The sequence below is a fragment of the Dasypus novemcinctus genome, chromosome 23 (genome assembly GCF_030445035.2).
Source record: "Dasypus novemcinctus isolate mDasNov1 chromosome 23, mDasNov1.1.hap2, whole genome shotgun sequence".
Taxonomy (NCBI): Eukaryota; Metazoa; Chordata; class Mammalia; order Cingulata; family Dasypodidae; genus Dasypus; species Dasypus novemcinctus.
Genome location: NC_080695.1, coordinates 58,326,883 through 58,353,197, shown reverse-complemented (window position 1 = coordinate 58,353,197; position 26,315 = coordinate 58,326,883). Strand labels below are relative to the sequence as shown.

Here is a 26,315-nt window from a genome sequence, read left to right as displayed (position 1 = left end):
TGATGCATATATGCCCCTGAACTTTGAGGATGTGGAGTAGAGCAACATAAGCTTTTGAAGCCCATTTTAAGTTCAGAATTTGAAATATTGCAGACCTCACTCCAAAATCAAACTTCTCCAGATTTGCATAATGTCCTGACTGGCAGGCCAAGGGGATTATAAATTGTATTACGCCATCACTCATGGCATAATCACTTCAGATGTTACAACAGATCTAAAGCCCATCCTGTGCTAGTGGACCAGAACTGTGTGAGCCCTGGATTTTGCCCAGTGTGCAGGTCGACCTAGTACATTCAGGCCCATTGGACAGAGGAGAAAACTGAGCCCAGAATGAGGCAACTATTAGTGTGAAGAGAAAGCTAATCATGAAGCGTCATTTGCTTTCCTTCATCCTCAGCCCTCCAGTCTCTACTGATGGCATCCTCAGAGCCAGGTCCTTGCTGGGCGCTGGGGCAGAGGAATCAGACCCAGTTCCTGCCCTCAAGGAGTGCACTTTCAGGCTAAAGGACAGGCTTGAAGCATGGCACCACAGGACAGTGTGAAAGGGCTGTGGGGGGGGGGCACAGAGGGCTCTTGGCACCCAGAGTGGGGGGCTCATTGTCTTGGCCTGGGCCTCCCACCCCCAAAGAAAGCAGGGCCTGGAACCAGGACTTCAGGGCAGGTGTTTTGTTAGGGGAAATGGGTCTACAGAGTAGGGTGAAGGAGTGGGGAGCTTGAAGGAGGAAGCAAAGCCGGGACAAAGGCTGTTATCCAGACCACATGTGAGCAGTGAAGGCCTAATCTCCACAGGATGTCCTAGGACTCCATCTAGAAAGCTTATCAGAATGGCCTGCCTGAGGGATAGAAAAAGGATTTAGCCATCTGTTCTTGTCTCCCATTGGACTGCCCCATGTGTAGAAATGCAGGAAGTAAGCTATGTGGGATGCAAGTCACGGCCTGCTTGGAACTGTTTGCTGAGCCCTGGTTGGAATCCAAGGGTGACCCAGGGATGTGAGCAGGTGACAAGAGGTATCCAAGGCCATCTGTCCACAGTCGGGTCATGGGTGGTAGCGGGACCAGAGAGAGTTTCCAAGAGCAGACATCTGAGCTGACCCTTCAGAAGTGGGTGGAGGAGGTTGAGGTGAGAAGGGGAGAAAGCAGGCCAGGCAGAGGGGGCTGCCACACCCAGTCAGGAAGCCTCAGGGAGCCTGGTCCCCAGGAGCCACTCAGCCTGCAGGGGGAAAATGGGGAACAAGAGGAGGGGAAACTGGCCTCTGCCTTTGGGACCATGTTGATGTCTCTTGAAGATCCAACCAGGAAATAAATGTTTGGTTTGGTTGAGGTTTAGGTCAGCAAAGTAAAGACTGAATCCAGGGACTGGTTGCTGAGAGGAAGAAGGAGGGAGGAGTGTGAATACTGGTGGAGAAAACAAGAAAGCAAAGCCAAGCAAAACAAAAACTCCCTGAGGTCTCAGGGTGGCCTTTAGAAGTGATCACAATGTTTGCTGTCCCCTCCAGTGAGAGGCTTACACTGCTCCACCCCATCGAGTCAGGCCTGGACCTGGGTCTGAGTTTGTTCAGTGAAATGTCATGGTAGAGAACTGGTCACTCTTTATTTTTCATTTTTTAAAATATATTTTTAATTAAAAAAGATATTTAGATTACATAAATAATACATAAAAATATAGGGGATTCCCATAGACGCCACTCTCCACACCACCCACATTTACTCACATTAACATCCTTTGTTAGTGGTACATTCATTGCACTTGAATTTTGGAGCATGGATTATAGTGTACATTGTAGTTTACACTCTCTCCCACTCAATACTGTAGGTTGTGGCAAGATATATAATGGCCTGTATCTGTTGTTGCAGTGTCATTCAGGACAATTCCCAAGTCCTGAAAATGCTCACTGACTCCCTCTCTCTGACTTCAGAACCTCCAGTGGCCACTGCCACCACATCAATGATGTAATTTCTTCCATTGCTAGAATCACAATAAGTCTATAGTAGAATACCAACAAGTCCACTCTAGTCCATTGTTTGTTCCCCAATCTTGAGGATTCTGGGATGGTGATGCCCACTCCACCTCTGGTTGAGAGGGGCTTCAGTCCCATATGGCTGGGACTCTCTTGCTTGTAGTTGTAGACTCTCTTGGTTCCTGGGTATAATGTTGTCCATCCTCACCTCCTTGTTAGTTGTCCTGGAGGAGACCAATGAACTGAAGAGTAGGTATTGCAACTCTGTTGATACACAAGGCCCAGGTGACAGATGGACAGCCCAAAGATTCAAGTCTCTTAGACATACACCTACCATCTCCAGCACCAACTATAGGTTCAAATAGAAGGGACAGAAGAGCCATGTATAGGGAAACCGCAACTGAGTGCGACTCTGTCACACTGGGGAGCAGAAACTTCAAAGTAGGCCCTCTGGCAAGGCTCCAAACTCCTGAGCTATCTGCTCTGACCATAGTGCCTAGGTGACTCCAGAGCCCTCAGGAGACTGGTGTTTGGGGAAGTGTCTAATTTGGCAGTCAATGAGATCCTGCTGAGACGTGCATAAGTGTAACCTCTGGAATGATCTGACTCACTTTGAGATCTCTTAGCAATATAAACTCAGTTTTCTTTACCTTTTCCCCCTTTTGGTCAAGATATTTTTCCAGCTACACTGCTAGTTGGTACTTAGTAGTAATACCTGAATGCCAGGGAGGCTCATCCCTGGGAGTCCTGTGCTGTGAGGAAGGTAATGTATTTATATGCTGAGTTTGGCTTAGAGAGAGGCCACATTTGAGCAAAAAGGAGGCTCTCAGGAGGTAACTCTTAGGCACACTAAGCTTCAATTTCAAGAGTAAAGGTTCATAAGCACAGTCATCAATATCAAGGGCCTGTCAATGGACCATCCTCCCTCACTAGCCATTGCCTCTGTACTTGGGGGATTCTTGCTTTCCATCAGAAAATGTGGCAGAACTCCCCAGGATGGGAATTCACTATTCTTTTGACGTGTGACTGTGGGTCACTCTTCTAGCAGAGGCCTACAGAGACAGTGTGTGGCCCACCCTGTCTCTTGTCCCTCTGACCCAAGACTGTTCAGGTTCCAGATGGAGGCTGCACTGTTAGCCCAAATCCCACCAGGAAGATAAGTGGAGCAGAGCCACAGCCCACCTGCTGTGGACAAGGAATGTGAGAAACTTTTACTGCTGGGTTAGTTGATCTCCTCATCTATACAATGGGTTACTGGGAGAATTCAGTAAATGAGATAATACACATGAAAATTTTTGCTCTGGGCACACTGTCCAATGTGAAGTGGGTTCTCTATATTTTAGAAGGGATGTCTCATGCTCTTTAGGTTGACAGCAGGAGGAGACCCAGGGTTTTGGGGGGCCCATCACGTTGGTCCTCAACCCCAGCTCTGCCAGTTCCAGGTTGTGTGACCTTGGGGGCAGCACAGGGCCTGGGGCCTGGTTTTGGAACCTGATGAGGGCTCAGCTGGTGGGGGTGGGGAGTGCAGCAGGGTCTGGGGCAGTGTGGGAGACTGCTTAAGGATCATCTCCCCACAGAGCAAACCTGCCCTCCAGGGCAAACCTGCCAAATGGCCACCCTCTCTCCCAGAAGGCCCCCCCTTCAGTGACAGATCCCCTTAGTGGACACAGCAGCTCCAGCCAAAAAGGGGGACTTGGATTTCTTACTGCAATGGTCCCTGTGAATCTTGGCCAATGGACCTGAAAGCATCAGTGCCCAGGACTCCCCAGTCCCTGATTCCATGGCCTTCCTGCCTTGTCCACAACCCTAGTCTCCAGGACCCTCCCAGATCTCCACCCGGGCCCATCACTCCCTCTCCCATGCCCCACCTGCTCCCTCCATTCCCCCTTTGCTCCCCATTGCTGCTTCTTTCTGCCTGTTTCTGTCTCCCTGCTTCAGTGCTTCTTTCCCTCCCACCTCCCTCTCTCTCTACTCCCCAATTTCTTTGCCCTTGTTTCTCACAAACTTTAGCTCTTCCTCAACATTTCTGTCTCTTTCTGATTCTCTCTCCCTCTTGCTTGCTTGGGGTCCTTCTCCAGGGCTGTCATGGCCTCTCCCATCTCTGCCTCCATTCCTCTCTTCCAGTTTCTTTTCTCTCTCTCTGTTCAATGCAGGATCTCTGTGTGTGTGTGCCGCATGTGCCCCCCTTCCACTCTCCCAAGCTATTCCTTCTCTTTGGGCTCTATCCATCTCCTCCCAACTCTCTCCTTGACTCTCTCTGGTGTTCTCTCATCCTTCCTTCCTTTCTCTTTCCCCTTTTGGTATGTCTTTGTTTCTTTCTCCGTCCTCATCTCAATATCCATGTATTTGTCTTCTCCATCTTTGTCTCTCTCTGCCTCTCCCTGGCTCACTCCCTAAGGCCTGCTGTTCCTGTCAAGTCCAGAAGTTAGGGGCGCCACGTATCCCAGCCCTTGGCCAAGGCCCTGCTCAGAGCAGAGGCAGCTCCAGATGTCTGCTCCTGCCTAGTTATGGGCCCCCTGCTGTTGGCAGCCTCTCCTGGAGCAGCCTGTGGATATCCAGGCCTAGACGCCTTGGTGTCTCACAATGGAACCCTGGTTGCTGGCAAAAGGGACCTCCCACAACTGGCAGGAGGGAAGGCCCTGTAGTTCCCAGGGCTGCTGGGACAGAATGCAATGGATCATAGAACTTGGAGGGGAGCCAGACTTTTCCACCCAGCTCACTCCCCATGGGAGGGCATCACCACCACTGACTTTTGCTCTGTCCATCCCTCAAAAAAGGAAATTGTAGGCAGATTGTGGGGGCTTGTGGGCCTTGACATGGCAACTCTGCTTCCAGCGCAGCTTCTGTCAGAGCCTCTCTGAACTGGTGCTACAGGGGGCAGCTGGCACAGTGCTCCAGGGCACTAACAGAGGCCTGGACCAGTGCGGTGTCTCTTCACTGGTTTCTTTTGGCCACTTCTGGCCCCTCACACACTCCCCACCACAGAAATTGGCCCTCCTCAGAGTCAAATACCTGTCTGTCTTATCATCTGGCACACCCTAACTGGCAGTCACTGGGCTCAGTGACTATTTACTGAATGAGTTCACACCACCACCTCCCAGAGCAGGACATGGATGTTTCCTCCACTCAGGAGGCTTCCTTGGGATCCTCCCAGTCAGTAATGCCCCAGAGGGGAAACTTGCTTCTCCCTCATCACCTTGGTGTTGGCTTTTTTCCTGCTAAGGAAATGTTAACCCCCCTTGGGGGTGTGGCACCTGGGGGGGTGGTTGTTGGTCCTCCAGGAAGCAGATGCTGGACAGGGGGTAGGATAATAGCAAGAGTTTTATTAGGAAAACACCTAGGAAAGATGAAGGAGGGCGGGAGCAGGATGGGACAGGGAAAGCCTTCAGGCATTAAGGCAGCTCTGACACCTTTTCTAGCTTTCTAACAGCCTCAGCCTGCTGACCACTGCTGAGGGTCCTTTTCAAATGTCAATATAATCGTCCTGTAAGGCAAAAGGGCCCTGGTTATTTCAATCTGATCTCATTTATCCTTTATATATTTTGTCTTCTACAATATGGCTGTGGCCCCTGGATTAATACTTCAGTGTGTTCTGCATCTGTGGGTCTATATGTAATGCAACAACTGTGACAACATCTCAGATGGAGGCTCTGAATTTCACTGTGTACACATTCTCTTTTTTTATGTGGTAAGAGCTGAATTTTAATACAACACAGACTCATTGTGTTACCTTTTGAAACGGGGATTGTGTGTCTCTGGCCCGAACTCTATCTAGCCATAGGTTAGTGTAAAGTAACATAACGTAATGAAGGTTGTGTGCAGATGTTTTCATTTCAACTATGAGAAGGGTGAAGGTCCAACAGAGGTCAGATATTCCACAAGATGCTCTCTTCATGTACTTTATCTCTTCATCCTCAAAATTGACCATATAAAACCAATATTATCGCTGTCTCATAAATGACAAAACTGAGGCTAACAGTAGACCCCCCAGGAGGGTTATTAGGAAGCACAGGAACACAGGCAAAGGATCAGGCTACAGCATGATACATGTGTGGATGTGAAGCTGGAAGTCAGGGTGGGAACAGAGAGGCTGCAGGGGACGTGGTGATGGAGGTCCAGCTGGGGGCCGTGAATGCCCCACGGAGAGTCTCGCTCATCCTGGAGGCCAAGGCAGTGCTCCTGTAACCAGGTCTAGCCTTCACTTTGTTCCATTGGGGTGTAGTAAACTTGGGCAAACATAATGTCCTGATAGAACCAAATTTAATTTCACACCCCTACTTGGGATTCTTTCATGCAGATCCAGAACCTTCACAAATCAAAAGAAAAAAAAAATCATCTACATTTCGAATTATGGAATAGGACTTTATGGCAACAAGGACATTTTGATCAAGATCATTCCCCTCTTGTGCCATCTGGGCACACTTGTTAGCTGCTCTGCCTGGACCTCACATTTGCTGTCAAACTGCTGGCTTAAGGTGCTGCCCCAACAGGAATGGCCTTCCAGGTTCATCTATTTGAATGCTAAAAGCATCCTTCTTCACCAATTTAACTCTTCCTTCTCTTTGAAATCCTCCTGGTTATTTTAGAGGCAATTCCCATCTCCCTCTTTTGCACTCCAGGGCCCTCCACTGGTGCTTCTGTTATGGGCAATCACATGCTCTGTGCCATGTCATGGCAGTGCCACTCTCCTGTGGGGTATCTTAAGCTCTTAGAGTTAGGGGTGTGCCTTAGCCCTGACAGAGTCGGGCACAGGCCATGGCTCTGTACACAGTGGCAGAACTGATATTTCTGGCTTTCTAGTCAACCTTCTTCCTTGTTTCCAAGGGACAGCTGCTGTGGGGAGATGATGCAGCCCATCGTGTGTCCTAAACACTTGAGGAGGGTTATAATGTCCTCAGCCAGGGTGACCACTGCATTGGAAAACCCAAGTAGCAACTGTGAACTTTGCTGCAGACAATTCATACTGTTCAAATCCTCTTACCAAACGGTGGAGGGTGAAGTGGTGGGGGAGGTCCGAGAGGCCCCCAGGGTGGAGGAGGTGGCCGGCATCTCAGCAGTGGTGGTGGTGGGCATCCCACGGGGTAGTGCATGAAGGGCGGTCCTGGGAAAGGAGGGGGCCCCCTTGCAGCCATATTAACCTGCAGAGCAGAAGGATGTGAAGTTTTGAAATACACTCATGTGACAGATGAAACACTGACACCAACCAAAGCTGAAACCCAGTGAAGCAGGTCAGCGCCTGGCACCTTCCCCTCGGCCAGGTTTCCAGAGAGCATCAGTGCCAGGAAACTGGACCCCCTACTCAGTCCCATGGACAGCTTCGAGGCAGGGGGCTAAAGGGTGCCAGGGGAGAGAGGGACCTGTCCCAAAGCATTAAGAGAGGTCATTCCAAACTAAGGAAAAAGCACAATCCAGGCAGACATGCGTCTATTTCCAGGGTCCTTCAGCAACACCACAGAAGCTCACTCTTTGCATATTGGATTCAGAAAGAATGAGAGGGGATGAGAGGTCCATTCTCTACACAGGGAATGAAAGCTACTCTTCAGATCCTTCCACAGGCCTCTCACGTCTCACCTCTGATTCTAGAACTCTTGCTCTAATAATGTTTGAAAGGAAAAATGCACAACTATGTGATTCTATCAATACCATTGACTATACACTTTGCTTGGGTTTATGCTTTATTAATATATATCAATAAAATTGATTTAAGAAAAAAAAGCTAAATCTGACCATCCTGCTCTAAATGAAAGAGAACAGGGTCTCCAAGATGAAGAGGCAGAGCTATGTCAACACCTGGTCTGCCTGCTGGCTGCTCCTCGTTCCCTCTGCCTGCCTCCCAGACAGGGGGGTTTTCTACTCGCTGCAGCAGCTGCCCAGGGCCACACAGCCCTCTGGGGAGATCATATTACTAGAGTTCTGCAGGGGACCTGGGACAGTGTTTTCAGACAGAAACATTACTCATGAAAGTTAGAGCTGCTCGGCTATAATATTTATCTAAATTCACAGGTAATCCTGTATGTTAAGTACATTGAAATGCAGACAAATTTCATCCTATGGAAAAGTGAGGTGGGAAGTCCCCATAACAGAACTAAGTGTTCTTTGACTTCAAGGCTGACAAATCTCATGAGGTGCGTTCAGAGGACTGACCAGCTCTACCAGCTGCACAGGCCACACGAGAACCCCACCATGTGCACGTCCCGGAAGGCCTTTGCTGGCAATGTGCCCTCCAGGTCATCGCTGCCTTTCACGTCTCACTATTTCACTCCCACTTGACCTTTCTACTAAATTATGTAATGTCTGATAATTCAGATAATTTTTACTGAGGGTATAAGGGGAGGGATTCTGCAATAGTACATTTCAAAACACAGATGGGGCAATGATAAATCATGAAATTTCAAATGAATTCCCTTTGTCTCAGTGAACTCAAAATTGCCTGAAGCACACAATATAGAGTGGAAGGGGGACTTTTCATGTTTTTTCTGTAATGAGGATGACAGCACAGGTTCTAAACAGGTAATGAGCTAATCCAAGATGGGAGAAGGTATAAATAAAACTAACAAAAACACATTTCAGGGGGAGCATGCATGGTTCAGGGGCTGAGCACCACCTTCGCATGTACGAGGGCCCAGACTCAATCCCCACTACCTCCTTAAATAAAATAAGAGCACATTTCAGTAATCCAGTGATAAAATTAAATAAAGACCTGGGGCCCCTGGGGCCCTTGAGAGTCAAAAGACTGTGCTCTCCTGCCTTTTTGAACTCTCTTGAATTTCCTCTTCATATCTTTTGAAACGTGAAATCCCTACCAAGCTAACTGACCTAGGTAGTCAACGAAGCTCCTAGTTCCAATACAAAATAAAGTCCATCTGCTCCAAACCAGCCTGTATCAGAAGGCAAACCTTCACCCAATCAATAGGAGCCAAGCAAATTTCCTTTCCATGTCTATAAAAATCACCTGAAATCACTAGAAACCCAAAGCTACTTCCATTCTTGGAAGTAACCTGGCTTCCTTTGCTACAGCAAAACTTTGTGGTGTCCCTAATACAATGCTGTAGTCTGCAAACTCCATGTAGAATTGTCTCTGGACACCAGCAAGTCAAGGAGATCCATAACAAATCAACTGCCCTGTGGTGGTCTGGAGCTAAGTACCGCCAGGAAAGACATGTTCACCAATTTAATCCATTCCTGTGGGTGTGAACCCACTGTAAGTAGGACCTTTGGATAAGGTTATTTCATTTAAGGTGCGGCCCACCTCAGAGAGGATGGGTCTCAGTCTTACTACTGGAGTCCTTTATAAAACAAAATGAAATTCAGATAGACAGAAAGACACAGGAGTGGCCGGGAGCTGAAAGTCAACAGAACTAGGAAGAGGATGGGTGAGGCCGGGAGAGGCAGTCACGTGCATCACCATGAGACAGAAAAGCCAAAACCAAGGATGTCTTTGGGAAGTAAGCACCACCTTGGTGATATCTTCATTTGGGCTTCTAGCCTCAAAACCAGGAGCCAATGAATTCCCATTGCTGAAGTCAGTCTATTGCAGGTATTTGCTTTGGCAGCCAGAAAACTAAAACATGGACCAGGAGATGGAAAGTAGTGGAGAGAAGGGTGTTTCTCCTCCTGTTCTTCCCAGAAAGAGCAGCACACATGCCCTTCAGCCTCAGCCCTAAGGACTTACAGCTTCTTCAGGTGCTGCCAGAGATGGTCTCCTGGGACTGGCACTGCCCTCAGGCCTCGGCAGAGGAGTCTGCTATTTGAAAAGGAAATGAGACAGTAGAGGGATCAGCGACTATACCAACATGAGGCCAGAAGGATTTGTATTAAGTGTAAAAGTTTCCTGAAATAGCTGCTTACCATTGGAAGCGAGGCAGCACTTACCTTGCCCTTCTCTGTCTCCCTAGCAGGGAATGAGCTTCTGCAGCTGTTGCTCCACAGGGGAGCTGCACCAGGTCCTATGAAGGCAGGAGAACAGCTGGGGTTTCTTCAGATTTGCACATTGGGTGGGGAAGAACAGCAAACCCTCCACCACCTTCCTGCCATCTCTAGCTCTTTAACCCACTTGTGTCCCTCACCAGAAGCACAGTTTCCCAGATGCTCAGATAATCTTGAGGAATGTGGGGGGTGGGGGGTATCCCCTAACCCTTGAGGAGGACATGGTGGAGCTCTGGCTGCAGGCCCAGGTGTTTTCTTAATGAGTCAAACAATTGTGCACAGGTCAGGGCTCAGACTAGCATGAAAACCAGGGGTCTCCCAAGAGACACAGGGGAAGTCAAAGTCTAAGTCAAGAGTAGAAATCAGAAGAGCCTTGGATGGAAAGAATATCAACAAACCCTACACATTAAGAGCACATCTCCTGCTCTTCAAGCCTTGACATTTTTATCTCGGTAATGAGGAAAAGAACTATAGGAGTATTTATAGTAAAGTGTGAGGGTTACATTTATTAGGTTAGAGGAGCAAAATTACCTGGATGTGTACAGAGCATTGTAATTATCAATAAAAAGTTCAAACAAACAATGTGATCACTAACAGTAATAAATATATGCTTGCTGTCTTAAAGCAGCTCTTGTAGTAGACTACATACTCACTAAGACAAATCAAGAAAATTGTTTCTCTAGTTAAGTCATAGATGCCACTTTCTAAGATGTTTGGTGTGATTTTTCTCAAAAGCAGTTTACTACAAGGGAGAAACTGCACACCAACCCAAATACATTCTAGTGCCATCTCTTCAGTTAAGAGTAACCCTAAGGATGGGGTGGAGGGTGTTTGCTGACATATGGGGGACATGAGCTGCCTCCATTCACAGGGGATAGACCCAAGAAGTCACTGTGCCTGGGGCACCTGAGATGACAGCATCTGGTCACCCCATGAAGCAACTCGCTCTCTTTGTAAAGTGTGTGGGATTGTTTTCAGGCTGCACAAGGACTGCCCACCAGAGCCAAAAGCATTTTATGTGGAATTTGCAGCAGAAATTATTTTAGAGCTTGTGACAGTTTGAAGCTTTTGGTGGATCCCAAAAATAACCACCTTGTTAGAGTGAATCCATTCCTGTGCATGTAAAACAATTGTGCATGGGAACTCTTGATTAAATGACTTCTGTTAAGGGTCTTTGATTAGGTTGCATGTCCCAGGGTGGGTCTTAATCCTCTTTCTGGAAATCCTTTATAGATGGAGAACTAAACGCAGCAGAAACAGAGAAAAAGCTGCAGGGACAGAGAAACCCTGAGAGTCTGAGAGAAATGGCCCAGAGGCTGGAGTCAGTAGAGCCCAGAGGACTGGAGAGAGGCCCCCTGAGAAGGTGCAAGAGAGGAGTGATGAGCCTGATCACCCACAGCTGACCTTGGCAGGAAGTAAGTCTGGAGGAGAAGGGAGAGACAATGGAGCCCCCATTATGTCCTGCCATGGGCCTGATCACCCACAGCTGCAACCTGGTGAGAAAACATCTCTAAGGAGGCCTTGTTTGGACACTTGCACGACCTCAGAACTGGAAGCTTTTAACCTACTAACTTCCCATTGTAAAAGCCAACCCATTCCCAGCCTACGGCTCTCAGCAGCTTTTGGCAAACTGAAAGATGGCTCTTCACAGGTGCTCCTACCTCTCTGTGGAGGGTGGTCCATATCAGGCCTTCCCGGCACCCATGTCTTAACGCCACCCTCCTCTTGGGGCTTCTTAGTTTGAAGTATTTCTAGTCTTGAATAGAGAAAGAAAATGAGTTGAATAAAAACGAGAAAATCACACACTGTAGTAGCTACCAAACAACTTGGAATTAAAAGCTTGAAAACACTCTTTAAAAAATGGACATCAAAATCTCACACCTGTAATTATTAGCTTTTCAAGTAGCAGGATGTGGACAGGCCTAGTCTCAAAGGTTTAAAACATATATAGATACAGGTAGATGCTAGATAGAGACATAGATAGAGAGGCAGATAGATAGAAAGATAGATAGATAGATAGATAGATAGATAGATAGATATTAGAGAAAGACAAATGGATAGAAAGAATAATATGGAAAATGTGGCAAAATGTTAAAATTGGTGGATCTAAATATCAGGGGCAGGATAGGATGGAGTTCTAAGAATGGGTTTGCTATTATTTTTGCAATTGTTCAAATAAGTTTGAAATTATTTCAAAATAATTTTTTTAAAAAGCCCATACCTATATTTCAAGTATTCAGCTTCTCTGGCCTGCTGCACCAATGCTCTCTCCAAGGCATGAGCTTTTAACTATCGATTAAAAAACACATGCACTTTCAGTTGCAGTAGATGGTACACAGAAGGAAGGAAAGAAAGAAACAGCTTACCCAGGTGTCATGAGCCTTCTTCTCATGAGGAGTGATCTGAAAAAGATAGCAAATCAAAAATAAGTGCTCAGGGATCCTCAAGGCCATTATAATCATCTGCATGGGGTGCTGAAGAACCTGCAAGCATCAGGCTCTATCAGTCATTACCTGTTCGCTAAATGAGCACTCTGCTGCCTGCAGCTTCTCTTCCATTGCCTTAATCTTTTGCCTGTGAGTGACAATAGCTTACATCAGAAAAAAGCACAATATTGGTGACAAATTTAAGGGATCTACTCTGTTCCCATCACCCTAAAAACTGCCCCTTGGAGACATTATCCATACACGTGAAAGCTCATGTCATATGAATATAAGGACACAATAGGATAATAGCTTTGCTGAATAGTTTCATCACTTATTCTTTTTTTTAAAGATTTATTTATCTCCTCTTCCCCCCACTCCCAGTTGTTTGCTCTCTGTGTCCATTCACTGTGTGTTCCTCTGTGTCCATTTCTATTCTTTTCAGCAGCCCAGGAAACTGTCTCTTTTTATTGGGTCAACTTGTTGCATCAGCTCTCCGTGAATGTGGCACCACTCTTGGGCATGCTGCACTTTCTTTCACTCTGGGCAACTCTCCTTATGGGGCACACTCCTTGCACATGGGGCTCCCCTACCAAGGGACACCCATGTGGCAAAGCACTTCTTGTGCACATCAGAATGAGCATGGGCCAGCTCCACACGGGTCAGGGAGGTCCTGGGTTTGAACTGTGGACCTCCCATGTGGTAGGTGAATGCTCTATCCATTGAGCCAAGTCTGCTTCCCACCTCACTTGTTCTTTACAGCCTTGGAAGGTTCTGTGTGATGTGCTCTAATGTTCTTACTCAGTCTCAGTATTTCCCTGATTACTCCTGCTAAGACTATCTTTCATCGTAGCTTGATTCTTCCTTTACTTATGTTCTTAGCACATTGCCCAGGCTGCAACAACTGGAGCTCTCAAATGGCACAATCATGTTTAGGGGTTGTGACTCATCCTACACCAGACTACTTTCCTGAGGAGTTCCAACATTTACACCACCCCCAGAATCATTTGCACTCGCCAAGGTCCTCCAAATTCTGACAAACACGGGTTGGGAAATTTTTGAAAATATCACACATTACTTCATTTGAAAGCTTTTTATTCCTTGTGTGAATTCTCTAGGTCTTCTGACCGTTTCTTCTGATTTTGTGCTACTTTTCTCTAAATGATGTACAAAAGGACTAAAATAAAACTTCCAACAGGGTTTTTCATAGCCACGGTGTTTGGTGGGGGAACTCGTAATTCTGGACTTCCTTTGCAGCCGTGTTAACTTTCTCCTCTACCTCTGACAGCTGTGCCTGGCTTTCTTCCTCCTCACGTGCCTTCGGTTTGAGAATCCTAAAATGGCAGAGAAATACACACCACATCCAGTCACCCATGAGAAATGTTTGCTGTGGTGAACACAGTCCACACAGAGGTAGAGAGGCTTCCAGGGATCTGAGGGAGCTGCACAAAGGGGTGTAGGAGGGTGGTTGGGAGGGGGCTGCAGGGAAGGAAATGGGAGAGGCCACCAGAGACCTGTGGAAGGAAAGGACTCTGCCCTATGGAGGGCACAGTATCAGCCCTGCAGGAAGTGGCATGTACTCTCTAGACTGAGCCTGGAACAACACGGACGATGCATAGTGTAAAAGTTCACCCCAGTAGCTCTAGTGAGGAGAGATAACAGCTTGGAATGGGCACAGAAGGGCAGGAAATTTGAGATAAGGAGAGGAGTTAGGAGACTGTGGCAGGAAAGGGGATCCAGGCCAGAGCTAGGGAGGGGGCTTTGGAGGGAGATTAGGGCAGCAAACAGGGGGCTGAATGGATGTAGGAATTGCTGAATCCCTGTCAGAAAGAAAACAATAGATATTTATGGAACCATAGGGCCACTGGAGGGAGAAATTCATTCTTTAAAAAAGAACTGAAATGAGAAACATTTCTCTAAAGAAGATCAGAGAATGAAGTGTGAACCTAAATGCTTGGTGAACACAGAATGAAGGAAATAGTGGAAATAGTGAGTGGTGTGGTTTCAGGGTTTGATGGCAGAAGAGAGTAGTGGCTTTAACAATGAAAGAAGACTAAATTGTATTTGCTCAGCAAGACAGATCTTCTCAGAGATTACCACATATTTAGAGAATAAAGTATAAGGTCAGTCACAAATGACAATCACCACAGAAAGCCCATTTTCAGAGAAATCGATTTTTATAGAGGAAGAACTCAAAAAGCAATACAAACTTTTTTTTTGCTTTTTAAAATTTTTTGTATTTTTTAAAAAAGTAACCTAATTCTGATTTAGAGGCCCATTTATGAAGAGTAATGGACTACTCAAGTCTAACTCTCCAAGCGTATATTCCTTGCCAAACCAATCTACAGCATTTGGTTGGAATATTAGCCTTAGTTTAAGCCCAAAACAAATGACATTTTTGATAGCTAAAGATTCCATAAAGACATCAAGGATTTTATTCTACTGAAACACGTGTCCTACAAAACACTCAAGATTTGCAAGAGCTAATAGAACAAATGGAATAGAAGATCTGAATCCAGTAACTTGGTAAAAGAGAAAGTAAGGATAAAGGAGGTGCTGGACAACAAAGAAAAAGAATCACTAAGAAGACAGAAGCAGCTGAGCAGCTGGAACTGGTGGTAACAGTACCCCTTTTGCCCTCCCAGATAAAATATAACCAAGAATTTGCATTTAGAATGCAAAGAAAAATACAGATTATGGAAATCAAGGCAGTAAGAAAGGAGCTAATTCTGTACTGAATGAAAGTGACAAACATATTCTGGGAAATATTCTAAAATATGACAAGCATCTGCGTGGGCCCACACATTCCTTCCCACAGCATTATCCTAACCGTGACGAGGAACATCTTACTCTTCAGCGGCTATCCTCTGCTTCTCAAAGATTTCACTGTAACTCTCTACTTTCAGCTGTAGGGTTTTATGTTCTTCTTTTGCAGCTATTGCAGCCCTCAGTAAAGAACAGTCAGCTTCCAATTTCTTTTTGTATTCTGTAAAGAAGAACACCTTTTTCCAATCTGTGTGAGCATGTGGGCCTGAGAGCTTGGTTGATGGGCAGAAGGAAGTACACCGCCACAGCAAGAAGCCACTCTTTACCTTTCTAGGGCAAAATCCTTTCCTCAAATGGGGATTTCTTTCCAACAAGCAACTTACCCTGCAGTTTACAGACAGCGGGCATCAAGTCACTCAGATGAAATTTAAATGGTTTCAGAGCATTCTCAGCTGTTGATATGGCATTTTTTTCCTTCGAGTTCCAAACAGAAATACAGTTAAAAGTGAGGGATAATAAGAGCTTCCAGGCAGCACATAGGAAACTATGAAAAGATTTATACCTGGGAGACATCTATCATCTGGTGCTTTTGAGTGTTCATTCTTGGGTTCATGTCACCTAAAAAAACAGAAGAGTTAAGTTGCTTTATACTCCTTTGTTTGCTAACTTTACCTTTTCTTGATTCTAGAGGTTCCCAAGGAAGGAAACACTTCATCATGTTCAAACATTCAGAGAAAATCCCAATTAGCAGCAGAATGAAGCAGAATTAACTTTTTATATTTAGATAATACACACCAAATTTACCCTTTTAAAGTAAACTTTCAGTGGATTCTAGTCTATTCATAAAATAAAAAAGTTGTGCAATCGTTACCACTATCCAGTTCCAGAATATTTCCATCAGCCCCCAAGGAAAACCTGGACCTATTGATAGTCACTCCCCACTTAGCCCAAACCTTGGACTCCTAATCCCTGGCAACCACTAATCTAATTTCTTTCTCTATGGATTTGCTTATTCTGGGCATTTCATATAAACAGAATCATATGTGTGTTGTCTTTAGCTTGACAAATTGTTTTCAAAGTTTATCCATGTTGTAGCATGTACCTGTACTTAATTTTTATTGCCAAATAACATTCCATATTTCAGATACACCATATTTTATCTATACGTCATGGTGATTTCGTTTGTTTCTAGTTTTTGGCTCCTATAAATAATGGAGCTATGAATATTTGAGGGCAAGTTTAGGCATGGACATACATTTTTGTATGTCTTGGATATATACTAGGAGTGAAACTAGTGGGTCATAAGGTAATGCTGTTTCACTGTTTGAGCAACTGTGACACCATTTTTTCCAAGGGGCTGCACCATTGTACATTTCCAACTTTGATGTACAGGGATCAGAATTTTTGCCCATCCTGGCCATACTTGTCATTGTCGGTCTTTTAAATTACAGGCATCCTATGGGATGTGAAGAGGTATCTCAGTGTTTTCCTTAAAGTAATACTGTAATTAGGATATACTCCACATTCAATACAGTTCACCTACTTCAAGTGTACAATTCAGGGAAATGACATATGAGGGTTCTTGGTGTGCCTCCTGCTCTGCCATGCCCAGCACCTGCCTGGCTGGCACCCGCCTGGCTGGACACACACACACACACACACACACACACACGGACACACGGACACACGGACACAGGTCTGGGGCTGGGAGCCCACATGCCGGTATTTGAGAGGAGATGCAACTGGTTCAAAAGGACATTTGAATACTTAAATAAGGGGAAAGTGGTCTGACCCCACTGAGGCTGCACTCACCTGCCAGTTCTCCATTCATGTCCTCAGATACACTTGCAGAGACACAGTTCAGCTGTGAAGCACAATCAGCCAACACCTGGGAAAAGAAAAAGACAGTCAGAAAGTCTCCCAATTATAGTTAAGCAAATTTCCAACTTTATTAATGTGGTGAACTTACGACAATATTATTATGTTTCAGACAGAGCTTCTTCGAAACCTTTCTGTGTGTTTTCTAAGTCTTTGATTTGTTCCTGAAAGTCAGACTGCTCTCTTATCTGGCATTCAAATTCTTGCTGTGACTGAAAGCAAAAAAAAATTCATTAGAGGGAGCAGATGTGGGTTCAAGCAATTGAGCACTTGCTTCCCACATGGGAGGTCCCAGTGCTTCCTAAAAACAAATAAAAACAGCAAGCTATTAAATAAAAATCCAACTCAGGGAAGCCGATGTGGCTCAGTGGTTGAACACCAGCTTCTCACATATGAGATCCCAGGTTCAATCCACAGCCCCAGGACCTCAAAAAAAAAAAAAGCATTAGGTAAGTCAGGATTTGGGGCCCACATGACTGAGACAGGGAAGAGGATACCAGATCCCCTCATTGGCTATTCTGTCTAACTCTAACCATGGCCTTGATTAAAAGGAGGGAAGGTGTCAAAACTTTAGTGCTGGAGTCAGGCCAGAATTGGGTGCCTGGAGTCCCAGAAATAACTGTCAAGGAAGTTGATCCAGTGAGAGTTGAGAATATCTCACAGAAAGCATTTTCCTGCCCTATAAAAAGAGTCCACAAGCAGGGAATTCCCACATCTTACTTCCAGTTTGGATGGAAGGGCCTGGCTCAGTGTCTCCCAGGCCTGGAACCACAGGATGGAACCTCCTCTGGTCACTGGGGCAGTAACTGCCCGGGTGAGGGTCATCAAAGACCTCCTCAAGTCGAATCAGCTGCCATCACTCCGTGGGTGACTTGACTTAGAATCTGGTTGGTGTGTGATAGGTCAAAGAATGAACCTCCTGATGGTCACAACAAATTATGCAGAGACAAGGAATGTGCACACACACCCTGGCCCTGGGGACATATTTCAACCTTTGCCAATAAGAAGAGAACCCTGTACTCCCCTGCCTTGACTTTCAGAATTGAGAAATAACAGCCAAGAAGGTAGCGTTTTTGGCTGTCTCATTGCCTAGGCTCTAGAAGTGACTTTTCTTTACCTGCTCCTCCTGGACTTTCAGCTCAGCATTTTCCTTCCTCACCTTCTCCTCTTCTGTCTTAGATTTCACCAGAGAAATGTCAGCTTCAAGAAGGGCATTTTTGACCCAAAGCAAAATATTCCCATGGATGAATTCATCCATGAACAAAATGAGTTCCCAATTCCCACAAGATGTCACATAATTTTAATTTCCTAAGACATGAAATATTTGTTCCTCAACAAAGCTAAGGTACACATACCTCAGCCATATCTGCAGCAGTCTTTGAAAGAGATTCTTTCAAGCTGGTGATAATTTTTTCTTTTTCTGAAATCTGCAAGTAGGATAGAAACAAAGAATATTAGGATTCCAATAGAAACAACAGGCCATATGCTCAAAAGAACACCACAAGACATATCTCACAGCTACCCCTATAGCTCAAGTACAATCACTTGATTCATTTAAACCCTATGAGAAAACTCAAGCACATCAACGAGAAACAAAGAAAATCCTTGAAGGCATAAATAATCTGTGGCCTCTACTACCTTCCAATGAGAGGGTGGGAGAGAGTATTGGATGACAAAGTGAACACAAAGAGGGTGGGGAATCTTTCAAGTCAAACAGCTCCAATGAAAGCTTTTTCCTAATGGGGAAAAAACAAAGAAACCATCACTTTGAAAATTCTCTATTCTACATTAAGAGAGATGAGAACCCTCAAATTGGCATGAAATTCTCGGTCATCTCTCTCTGGCCCTCGGTTCTACTTTTCATGGACAGCATGCCAAATGGTGAGAAAATTACCCATGCTTTTGAAAATCTATACTTCTTAGGTCCTAAAATACAAAAAGACTTAGGGATATTCCAGATCAATGTTCAGAGGAAGGTTCATCTTTCAGAACCCCTCTCACCTTTCATGACAGCACGGGAAAGCAGGGGACACTTTTCACCTCATGTACAGAGACTCAAAAGCCAAACAACAGTAACACCAAGTCCTAAAACTCTCACCAAATCCTGACTGTTGGCATTCTGAAGCCTCTCATTCTCTAGGGATGATTGTGTCTGCTCAAGGATGTCAGTCAGTGTGTCATTTTTCTCTTCCAGGGTTTTGATGTTAACCTTGAAGACAGCATATCGAGATCAGTAATAACTATTCACTCCTTTTACTTCTGCTTTCAGAAGCTAATCCAGAAAAGAGGGATTTTTACCTTAAGTTGGTTTACTTCATCAGACAGGCTGTCATTACTCCTCTTTGTGTGTTGAATCCATTCCTCTGATTCTCTGATCTGTATGGATATACACAAAAGATTCAGAATTCCAAAACATTAATGATAGGATTTGCAAAACATGTCTCTAAGTGGGGGACTCCTCACAGACATAAAGAAAGCATTACTGTGTACACATGGTGCTGCTTTGAATTTGCAGTTTATAGAACAGGATGAAATAGAACAAGAACATGAAAGAGGAAAAGACCTGAATGACAAGAAGGTGGGAGAATTCAAGGTAAAGTCATAAGAAAAGAACATGAAAAGGTAATTTTACCGTTTTTTCCCAATGGGATAGATTTTCCAGAATTTTAGTGTTTTCCTCCATGCAATTCTTGATTATCACCATCATTTGCTGTACATTGGCTAAAGAGAGATAAAAACAATCTCTGAAATTATGAGGAAAATCCTATAAAACTGAATGACCCAATGCATTAACAGAAAAGGCACATTATCTGGCCCTGTGAGCAAAAACTTCTTAGTATTAATATCATGCCATAAAAAAGTAATTTTTAGTGAATGATATGTAAGTTTATTTTAAAATATGAAAAGAATCCTATTTCAATGAGATTCCTATTTAAAATTTTTTCAGAGATTGAGAAACAGTAAATTATCTTAGATTAATACCTCTCCCTTCACTAAGCACCCTTCTTAAAAAATGTCGTCTCTTCAAATAGGTGTACCATTGCCAGAGATGAGAGAGAGAGAAATTGAGCACCCTGTTCACTTCCATCTCTGCCCTCTAATTATCAAGATAAATAAGTATGTCACTGTGGTGGCCTTACAGAGGAAAACCTTATGACTCCTCTCACTTAGAAAAAGACCACTATAATTCCTTAGAGGTCCTTCTGAACATCACCTGCTGGACCTACTCAGAAGCCACCTGGGTTGACCTGAAACCCAACAGAACCCATTTCATGACCATCAGTGTGGGGTGGTCTAGAGAGCATTGGCTTGGCATCAGATGCATCTGGTTGAACCTTGACTTTATCATGTGGTCTCTGGAGGACCTTGGACAACTTCCAATATCTGTAAGTCACAAGATTTTTCACTTCCAAGATGAGAATGTTATCTCCCACTGCACAGGTAAATAACAAACATCCACCTTACAGGTACACACCATTTATATGCACCTCAGACAGGGTTCAGGAAACCAGACTCCTCCAATTGGCATTTAGTTCTCTCTTCTGAGCTCAAGAACACTTTTCTTCTATTTGCCCAAACTGAGAGCTCTGGTGCCCTAAGGCCACACTTCTCACCACCCAAATGCTATCATCCCTTTAATAAACAGCAGCATTTGAGGGCCTGTGATGGGCCATGCAGCTGTCCTGCCCTACAGAGAGCTCCATTCAAGCCTCATCATCAACAAAGCACATACAGATTTCATCATCTCCACTTAACATCATGTCCATCGTGCCCCTGGAATCAATGGCCCTTCTTGAACCCCATAGCTACTGGTTTAAACCTCTATGATGATACATCTCTGCCTAGCAAGGTCTGGATATCTCTGAGCTTTAACCTCTTGACAGGCACAGTCAATGTCTTGCTCATCTCACTTTTCTCCCACAGCCAGGTCATGCCAAACTCCTCCCTGAAGGCTCCAGACTCTTCTCATCAACAGCTTCCTAAACCTTTTCCTCCTCATCACCTCTCTCCATTGGTGGCACTTCCATCCTCTCTGGCACCCAGGCTGACAGCCCAGGAATAGTAAGATTTTGAGATGTAAGAAGCCAACAAGACCTCAGAAATTACCATACATCGTTCTGGCTGAATGAAAACCCATATCAACACCAGTATTTAAAATATATTACTAAGAAAATATAAGTCTAAAATCATACCTTTATGGATTTGATGCTTTACCTAGAAGAGTGGGGGAAAAATTAAATTTGAAGTCAAAACATATTCTTAATAAAATTCTTTAGTTTCCGATGAATGAAATCATAATTCAATGAAATTAAAACAACTGTTTATTAAGTTCAATGTTTATTCACTGAATTTAAAATTTGAAAACGAGAGAATATTCTGTTTAAATGGTGATAATTCATAAATCATTCCTAGTAAGGAGTACTAAGGTAAATGCCTTATCTTGATCTGTTAACATTCTATTTTAAAAGAACACAATCTCCCTAACTTTTTAAAAATTTTTAATATTTAAATAAAGTTTAGATTACATAATTGTTACATAAAAAAATATAAGGAATTGCCATATGCCCCTCTCTTTCCCTCCCCCCCCCACTTTCCCACATCAATAACCTCCCTCTTGGAAATAGCACACATTTTTATCATGTATTTGCAAATTTTTTTTTGTCAAATCCAATAGACATTTGAAATCCATAACCAGGGATGGCTAAAAGTCCCTGAGAAAACAAAAGAAAAACCAAAATCTTTTAGACTAAGATATGTTACTTTTATTCACCATACAGAATCTAAAACATCTTTTTCAGAGTTGACTATTCACTGAATTGATTAACAATTCCAACAAAGTGGGTCCTATGATTTTATCAGAACACTTAAACAGAGGTCAACAAATCAGAAATGGAGTGCTTGAGGGGCAGAGAAAATGCACAAGCATAACCAGAACTGAGAGCCCTGTATGTGTGGAAGCATGTACATTCTAACTAAACTATAGAGAAATCCCTGGTTTCTGTTTTTTCCACTCAACCTTTGATCAAGAGCATTGTCCATGCCCTGAAATATCTTTGGAACATACGAATTTTAAGAGCTGCCTAACACTGCAGCACTATAAGGACATACAATGATTTAACTCTTCTGTACTGTTGCCACATTTCCATTGTAATAAATACCATTTGATCAAACATACTCCTCCAAGGCCACTGAGAGCATGTTTGGTTATTTCATTGGGGTAGAGTCCCATATGCAGAATTATAATGAATAAAAATGATATGAACATTTTAAAGGCTTCAGACACATTATTAAATTGCTTTTCAGGTGAACCTACAATTTCATTAGCACTATATGAGGGGCTCAGAAAATGCTTAATATTAGTACTACTTTATAATAAAAAGGATTTATAAAGTAAGTGTTCCATCAAGAGTATACAGTTATCTTGCCCACTGAGTCCTTATTTCAAAGATTGGATTGTACAAGGTCAGTGTCCACTTTAAACATACATTCATGTTAGTCATCTAAAAGCAAATTTAAAAAACAACAAAGAAATAGAGAATCTCCTGCATATTTAAGAGTTCAATACACCTAGAAGGCACTTTAATATACTCACAGCAAGCACTTAGTAAGAGATGAAAATGGCAAATGTAACAATTCCCAAGTAAGCAACAGGTTTCCAAGCAATGCCATACACATCTGGACTAGGATGAAAATCATCAGGCAGATATTCAACCAGCTGGAATATAAATATTGGAAATAAGGAAGAGCTTTAAGGAACTCTGTCATATAGCAGTCACAAAGCATCAACCACAGAAACCCTAAACTGGCCTCTAAGAAATACTGGGAGTTGGCACCTTGTGTTGCCCGTGGCCGGCAGTGTTGCTGGATATTGTGAGTGTGTGTCCTTAAGTAGAAAACAACTTCCTGGTCACCATGGACCCATTCCTGTGTCTAAAGCTGGGCTGAAGTCCCTTTGAATCACAATTTTCTCTTGGATGAGTTAATTTTTATCAGCATGAGGGAATTCATTTTATAAAAAACAATAGATACCTTTACTCAGAAAGTCAACTTTTAGGGTTTAAATAAAATGTAAGTGGTGATAATGAGGATGACATGAATAATGTGAGAATTCTCTAAGATTCTTGATTTTAATTCTATAGCACTCAGATGTGAAGGAAGAAATGCTGACAGTGCTCCTGATAACTGGTCTAGACAGATAACTCAGAATTTAACAGTATGCTTTAAAAAACAACAACTAGATATTGTTAATTCTAAATGTTTCCTTGAAAACAGAGCTTTAAATAAACAGGGATATTCATTCAACAGAACACAGAGTTCACAAGGGGAAAGAATGAATTACTGATCCAGGCGACAGCAGGATGAATCTCAGCAATGTTGTACTGAGCAGAAGACACAAAGAGTACACATGATAAGAATCTATTTATTTGAAATTCTACAACAAAGTGAAATTAACCTATGATTAGAGTGGGGACTGACTGGGAAAGAAAATGAGGGCACCTTTTGGGATGATGATAATGTACATATCTGGATCGGGGTTTGGATTATGCTGTCATATGTATTTGTCAAAGCTTAGGGCACGTTCACTTAAGATTTGTCTATTTCATTCTGTGTAACTTTTACAGTAAAAGAAAAATCTGTAAACAAACACTGAGCTCTAGTTAATTTCACACATGCTGATATATCTAGGAAGGAAGTATATTTATGCCAGCAATTTACTTCAACATGTACCAAAATAAGATGGATTGATGGATGGATAGAGGGATGGATGGAGGATCGGTAGGTGGATGGATGAATGCAAAGTTGTGATAAATCGAGTTTAGTTGAATGCTAATGACTTCATGTTGCTACCTCATTGAAATTTTTCATAAGATATTGGGGGTATTAGCAAAACCAAAAGAGTACATATGACTGATTGCTCTTTTGAATGAGAATCCAAATAGTTACTAAAGGCCAAGGTGTCTGCACTCTTTTAGACACCATCCCATTTGGATTTTTTTCCCCATCCAATTCAGCATTGAGTTGCAAAAAACAAGTATATCTCACAGAGGTGCTACCTTATGTTTTAATGGCCATGACCAAATGGTTAAAACCAATCACAGGTCTCTTTCCAAGGTAAAAGATAAACAAATTGTAGTATATCCATACAAAGAATTCTATTCGGCAATGAAAATGAACAAACTATTAATACACAAAACAAAAATTAATAAATCTCAAAATGATTATGTTGCCTTAAAGACTCCAGTTAAAAAATATACCTCCTATAGGATTCCATTACATAAGTTCTCTAAACTGCAGATCAGTGGTTGAGGGAAGGTGGTAGCAACGGAGAGAGGGGATGAAAAGATGGATTACAAAGGTGCATGAGGAAACTTCTGGGCTTGTTGAATATGATTACTATCTTGATCATAGTGATAGTTTCAAGGGTGTGTATATATGTCAAAATCAACTACTTAGATACATTAAATAGGTGCTGTTTATTATGCATCACATGGCTCAACCGAGCTTTAGAAAAATAACCCGATATGCAAACTTAGTTTTTTATTTTCCTGGCAAAAACCTGCAAATATTTTGTAAATAGCTCACAATTTAAATGATCAATTTAGAAGCCAATTTATAATTGACAGAAAATGGAAACTTACATTGAAAGGGAAGAATAAGTTTTCTTTTGTATATTCATAAATCACCGGAATTAAATTCCTTGTCATATTTTCAAAAATACACTGAGCCTGCATAAATGAATGCAACAAAATAGCAATCAAATTTCTATATTAAAGATATAAATGAGAGGAATATATATATGTTTACAGAATGGACATAACAGAGAGATAGGAAACTGCTATTATACTGATATTACTATTCCAATACAAATTTAGAACAGAATATGGTTAAGCCCACATTTCGAAACCCACTAAAGAATTCTTTCTACATTCATTTTCTCTCTAAATCAGGGCATGTAATGTCAGATTTTTGTAGTACATATATTTGCTAGTAGAGGAATCTTGAATATCAATTAAACGATGGCAATTGTAGCTAGTTCTAAAGACAATTTCAAATAGCCACTACCTAGACTTCACCTTCATACTGCAGAGTATTGTACCTAAACCAATCATTACCATAGAAATTATTAGGTAAGAAGAATGCAAAATTTCTGGCATGTATGGTCACCACATACAAAAAGCAAATATATCATTTTTATAAAAACTAGATTTTAGAAGAAAATACATTTGCAACCTAATTCATACCAATCTACACACTGTTTCAGTTTCCTGCACATTCAAACCTGTCTAGAACATAGCCTCTGAGCTCCACAGCCCTTTCCTCTTCAGCCCTCACAGCTGAGGGAGGTAAAGCATGTGCTCTGGGAAAACTTACACTACCTCTCAGCAGCCACCCTCTGGAGGAGCTATAGCTCTAAGTGCAATTGTTAAAGATGCAGAACAAAGACACAGAAAGGACAAAGGCCAACTTGTCCCTAACTGGCAAAACATCCCCACTCGGGGCTTTCTCATTACTTCTGGACTCTGGTATTAGAAGAGTAATGCTGGCTAGACTTGATCAGAAAGGACCACTAAAAGCTGTGGTTCTGACAGGGTCAGAAATATTAAGAAATCAAAAAACCCTGCACAATGAAATCTAAAAGTCAGAAACAATCCTGTGGAAAGCCAACTGGAGAGAATTTTAAATTTCCTCTAGTACAAGGCTTGGCAATGAGAGGGGATGCTGAGGGAAAATACACTTTCCATTTTGAGGAAAATCTGAATGAAAGAAAGGAGAAAAGAGTAAGCAATCAGAAATATATGAAGAAAGGAAGATATTTACTTTGACTTAATCTTTGGCACTAAGGCATGGGTGATATCAATTCTCTAGTTATATGTGGGGTGGTGTCAAAGTTCTTATAATTGCACCAGTAATTTTACACAATCATTTGCCTTCAACACAGGAAGCAATCTGTATGTCCCACCACCCATGTGATGCTTGAGTTTACTTTTCTGTACCATCCTTTGATTTTCAAAGCAGGTGGAGTATTGCCTCTACAAGGCAAATTCTGCCTTAGTGATCATCAGAATGCATGTAAATGACTGTCACTGCCCTGTAGGTATTCTCTGGAAAGAGGTTGATGGGCCAGGCACAGCCTCTTCCCTTACAGAGATGTGACTTTCTAGGGGAGGCAAAGCCAGGTAAACAATTGCTGCAATGCAGGACAATGGACACAACTGCCTCATGGGAGAGGCAAGCAAAGCTCCCCTGAAAAACTCTGGGTGTGAAGTTTCCCTCTGGCTGGTCCTAAGATCTCACTTTGCAAAAAGGAATGATAAGATTTCACCTTAGTACCATCCCTAGGATTTCTACAGGAGGACATGGC

General features: G+C 43.2%; 1 protein-coding gene across 6 annotated transcripts; it reads right to left on the bottom strand.

Annotated features, from left to right (window-relative positions):
* Positions 1-1,644: 1,644 nt before the first annotated feature.
* LOC131273041 (transport and Golgi organization protein 1 homolog) lies at positions 1,645-24,785 on the bottom strand. Of its 6 annotated transcripts, none has more exons than XM_058286433.2 (21): positions 24,592-24,784; positions 22,545-22,667; positions 21,145-21,166; positions 19,584-19,672; positions 19,250-19,327; positions 19,050-19,160; positions 18,307-18,378; positions 17,043-17,163; positions 16,886-16,961; positions 15,636-15,691; positions 15,457-15,547; positions 15,158-15,293; positions 13,540-13,641; positions 12,398-12,458; positions 12,251-12,286; positions 12,106-12,173; positions 11,546-11,640; positions 9,831-9,904; positions 9,631-9,699; positions 6,940-7,096; positions 1,645-2,222 (listed from the first exon to the last, which is right to left on the bottom strand). In XM_058286433.2, exons 9-21 carry the CDS (start codon positions 16,902-16,904, stop codon positions 2,011-2,013), a joined length of 1,176 nt encoding a protein of 391 aa, XP_058142416.1. In that variant the 5' UTR covers positions 16,905-16,961; positions 17,043-17,163; positions 18,307-18,378; positions 19,050-19,160; positions 19,250-19,327; positions 19,584-19,672; positions 21,145-21,166; positions 22,545-22,667; positions 24,592-24,784; the 3' UTR covers positions 1,645-2,010. The 6 variants fall into 6 exon arrangements, with proteins under 6 accessions (XP_058142416.1, XP_058142414.1, XP_058142417.1 ...); XM_058286431.2 differs by having other exon boundaries at positions 9,631-9,702; positions 24,592-24,782; XM_058286434.2 differs by having other exon boundaries at positions 2,030-2,182; positions 9,631-9,702; positions 24,592-24,777.
* Positions 24,786-26,315: the final 1,530 nt, after the last annotated feature.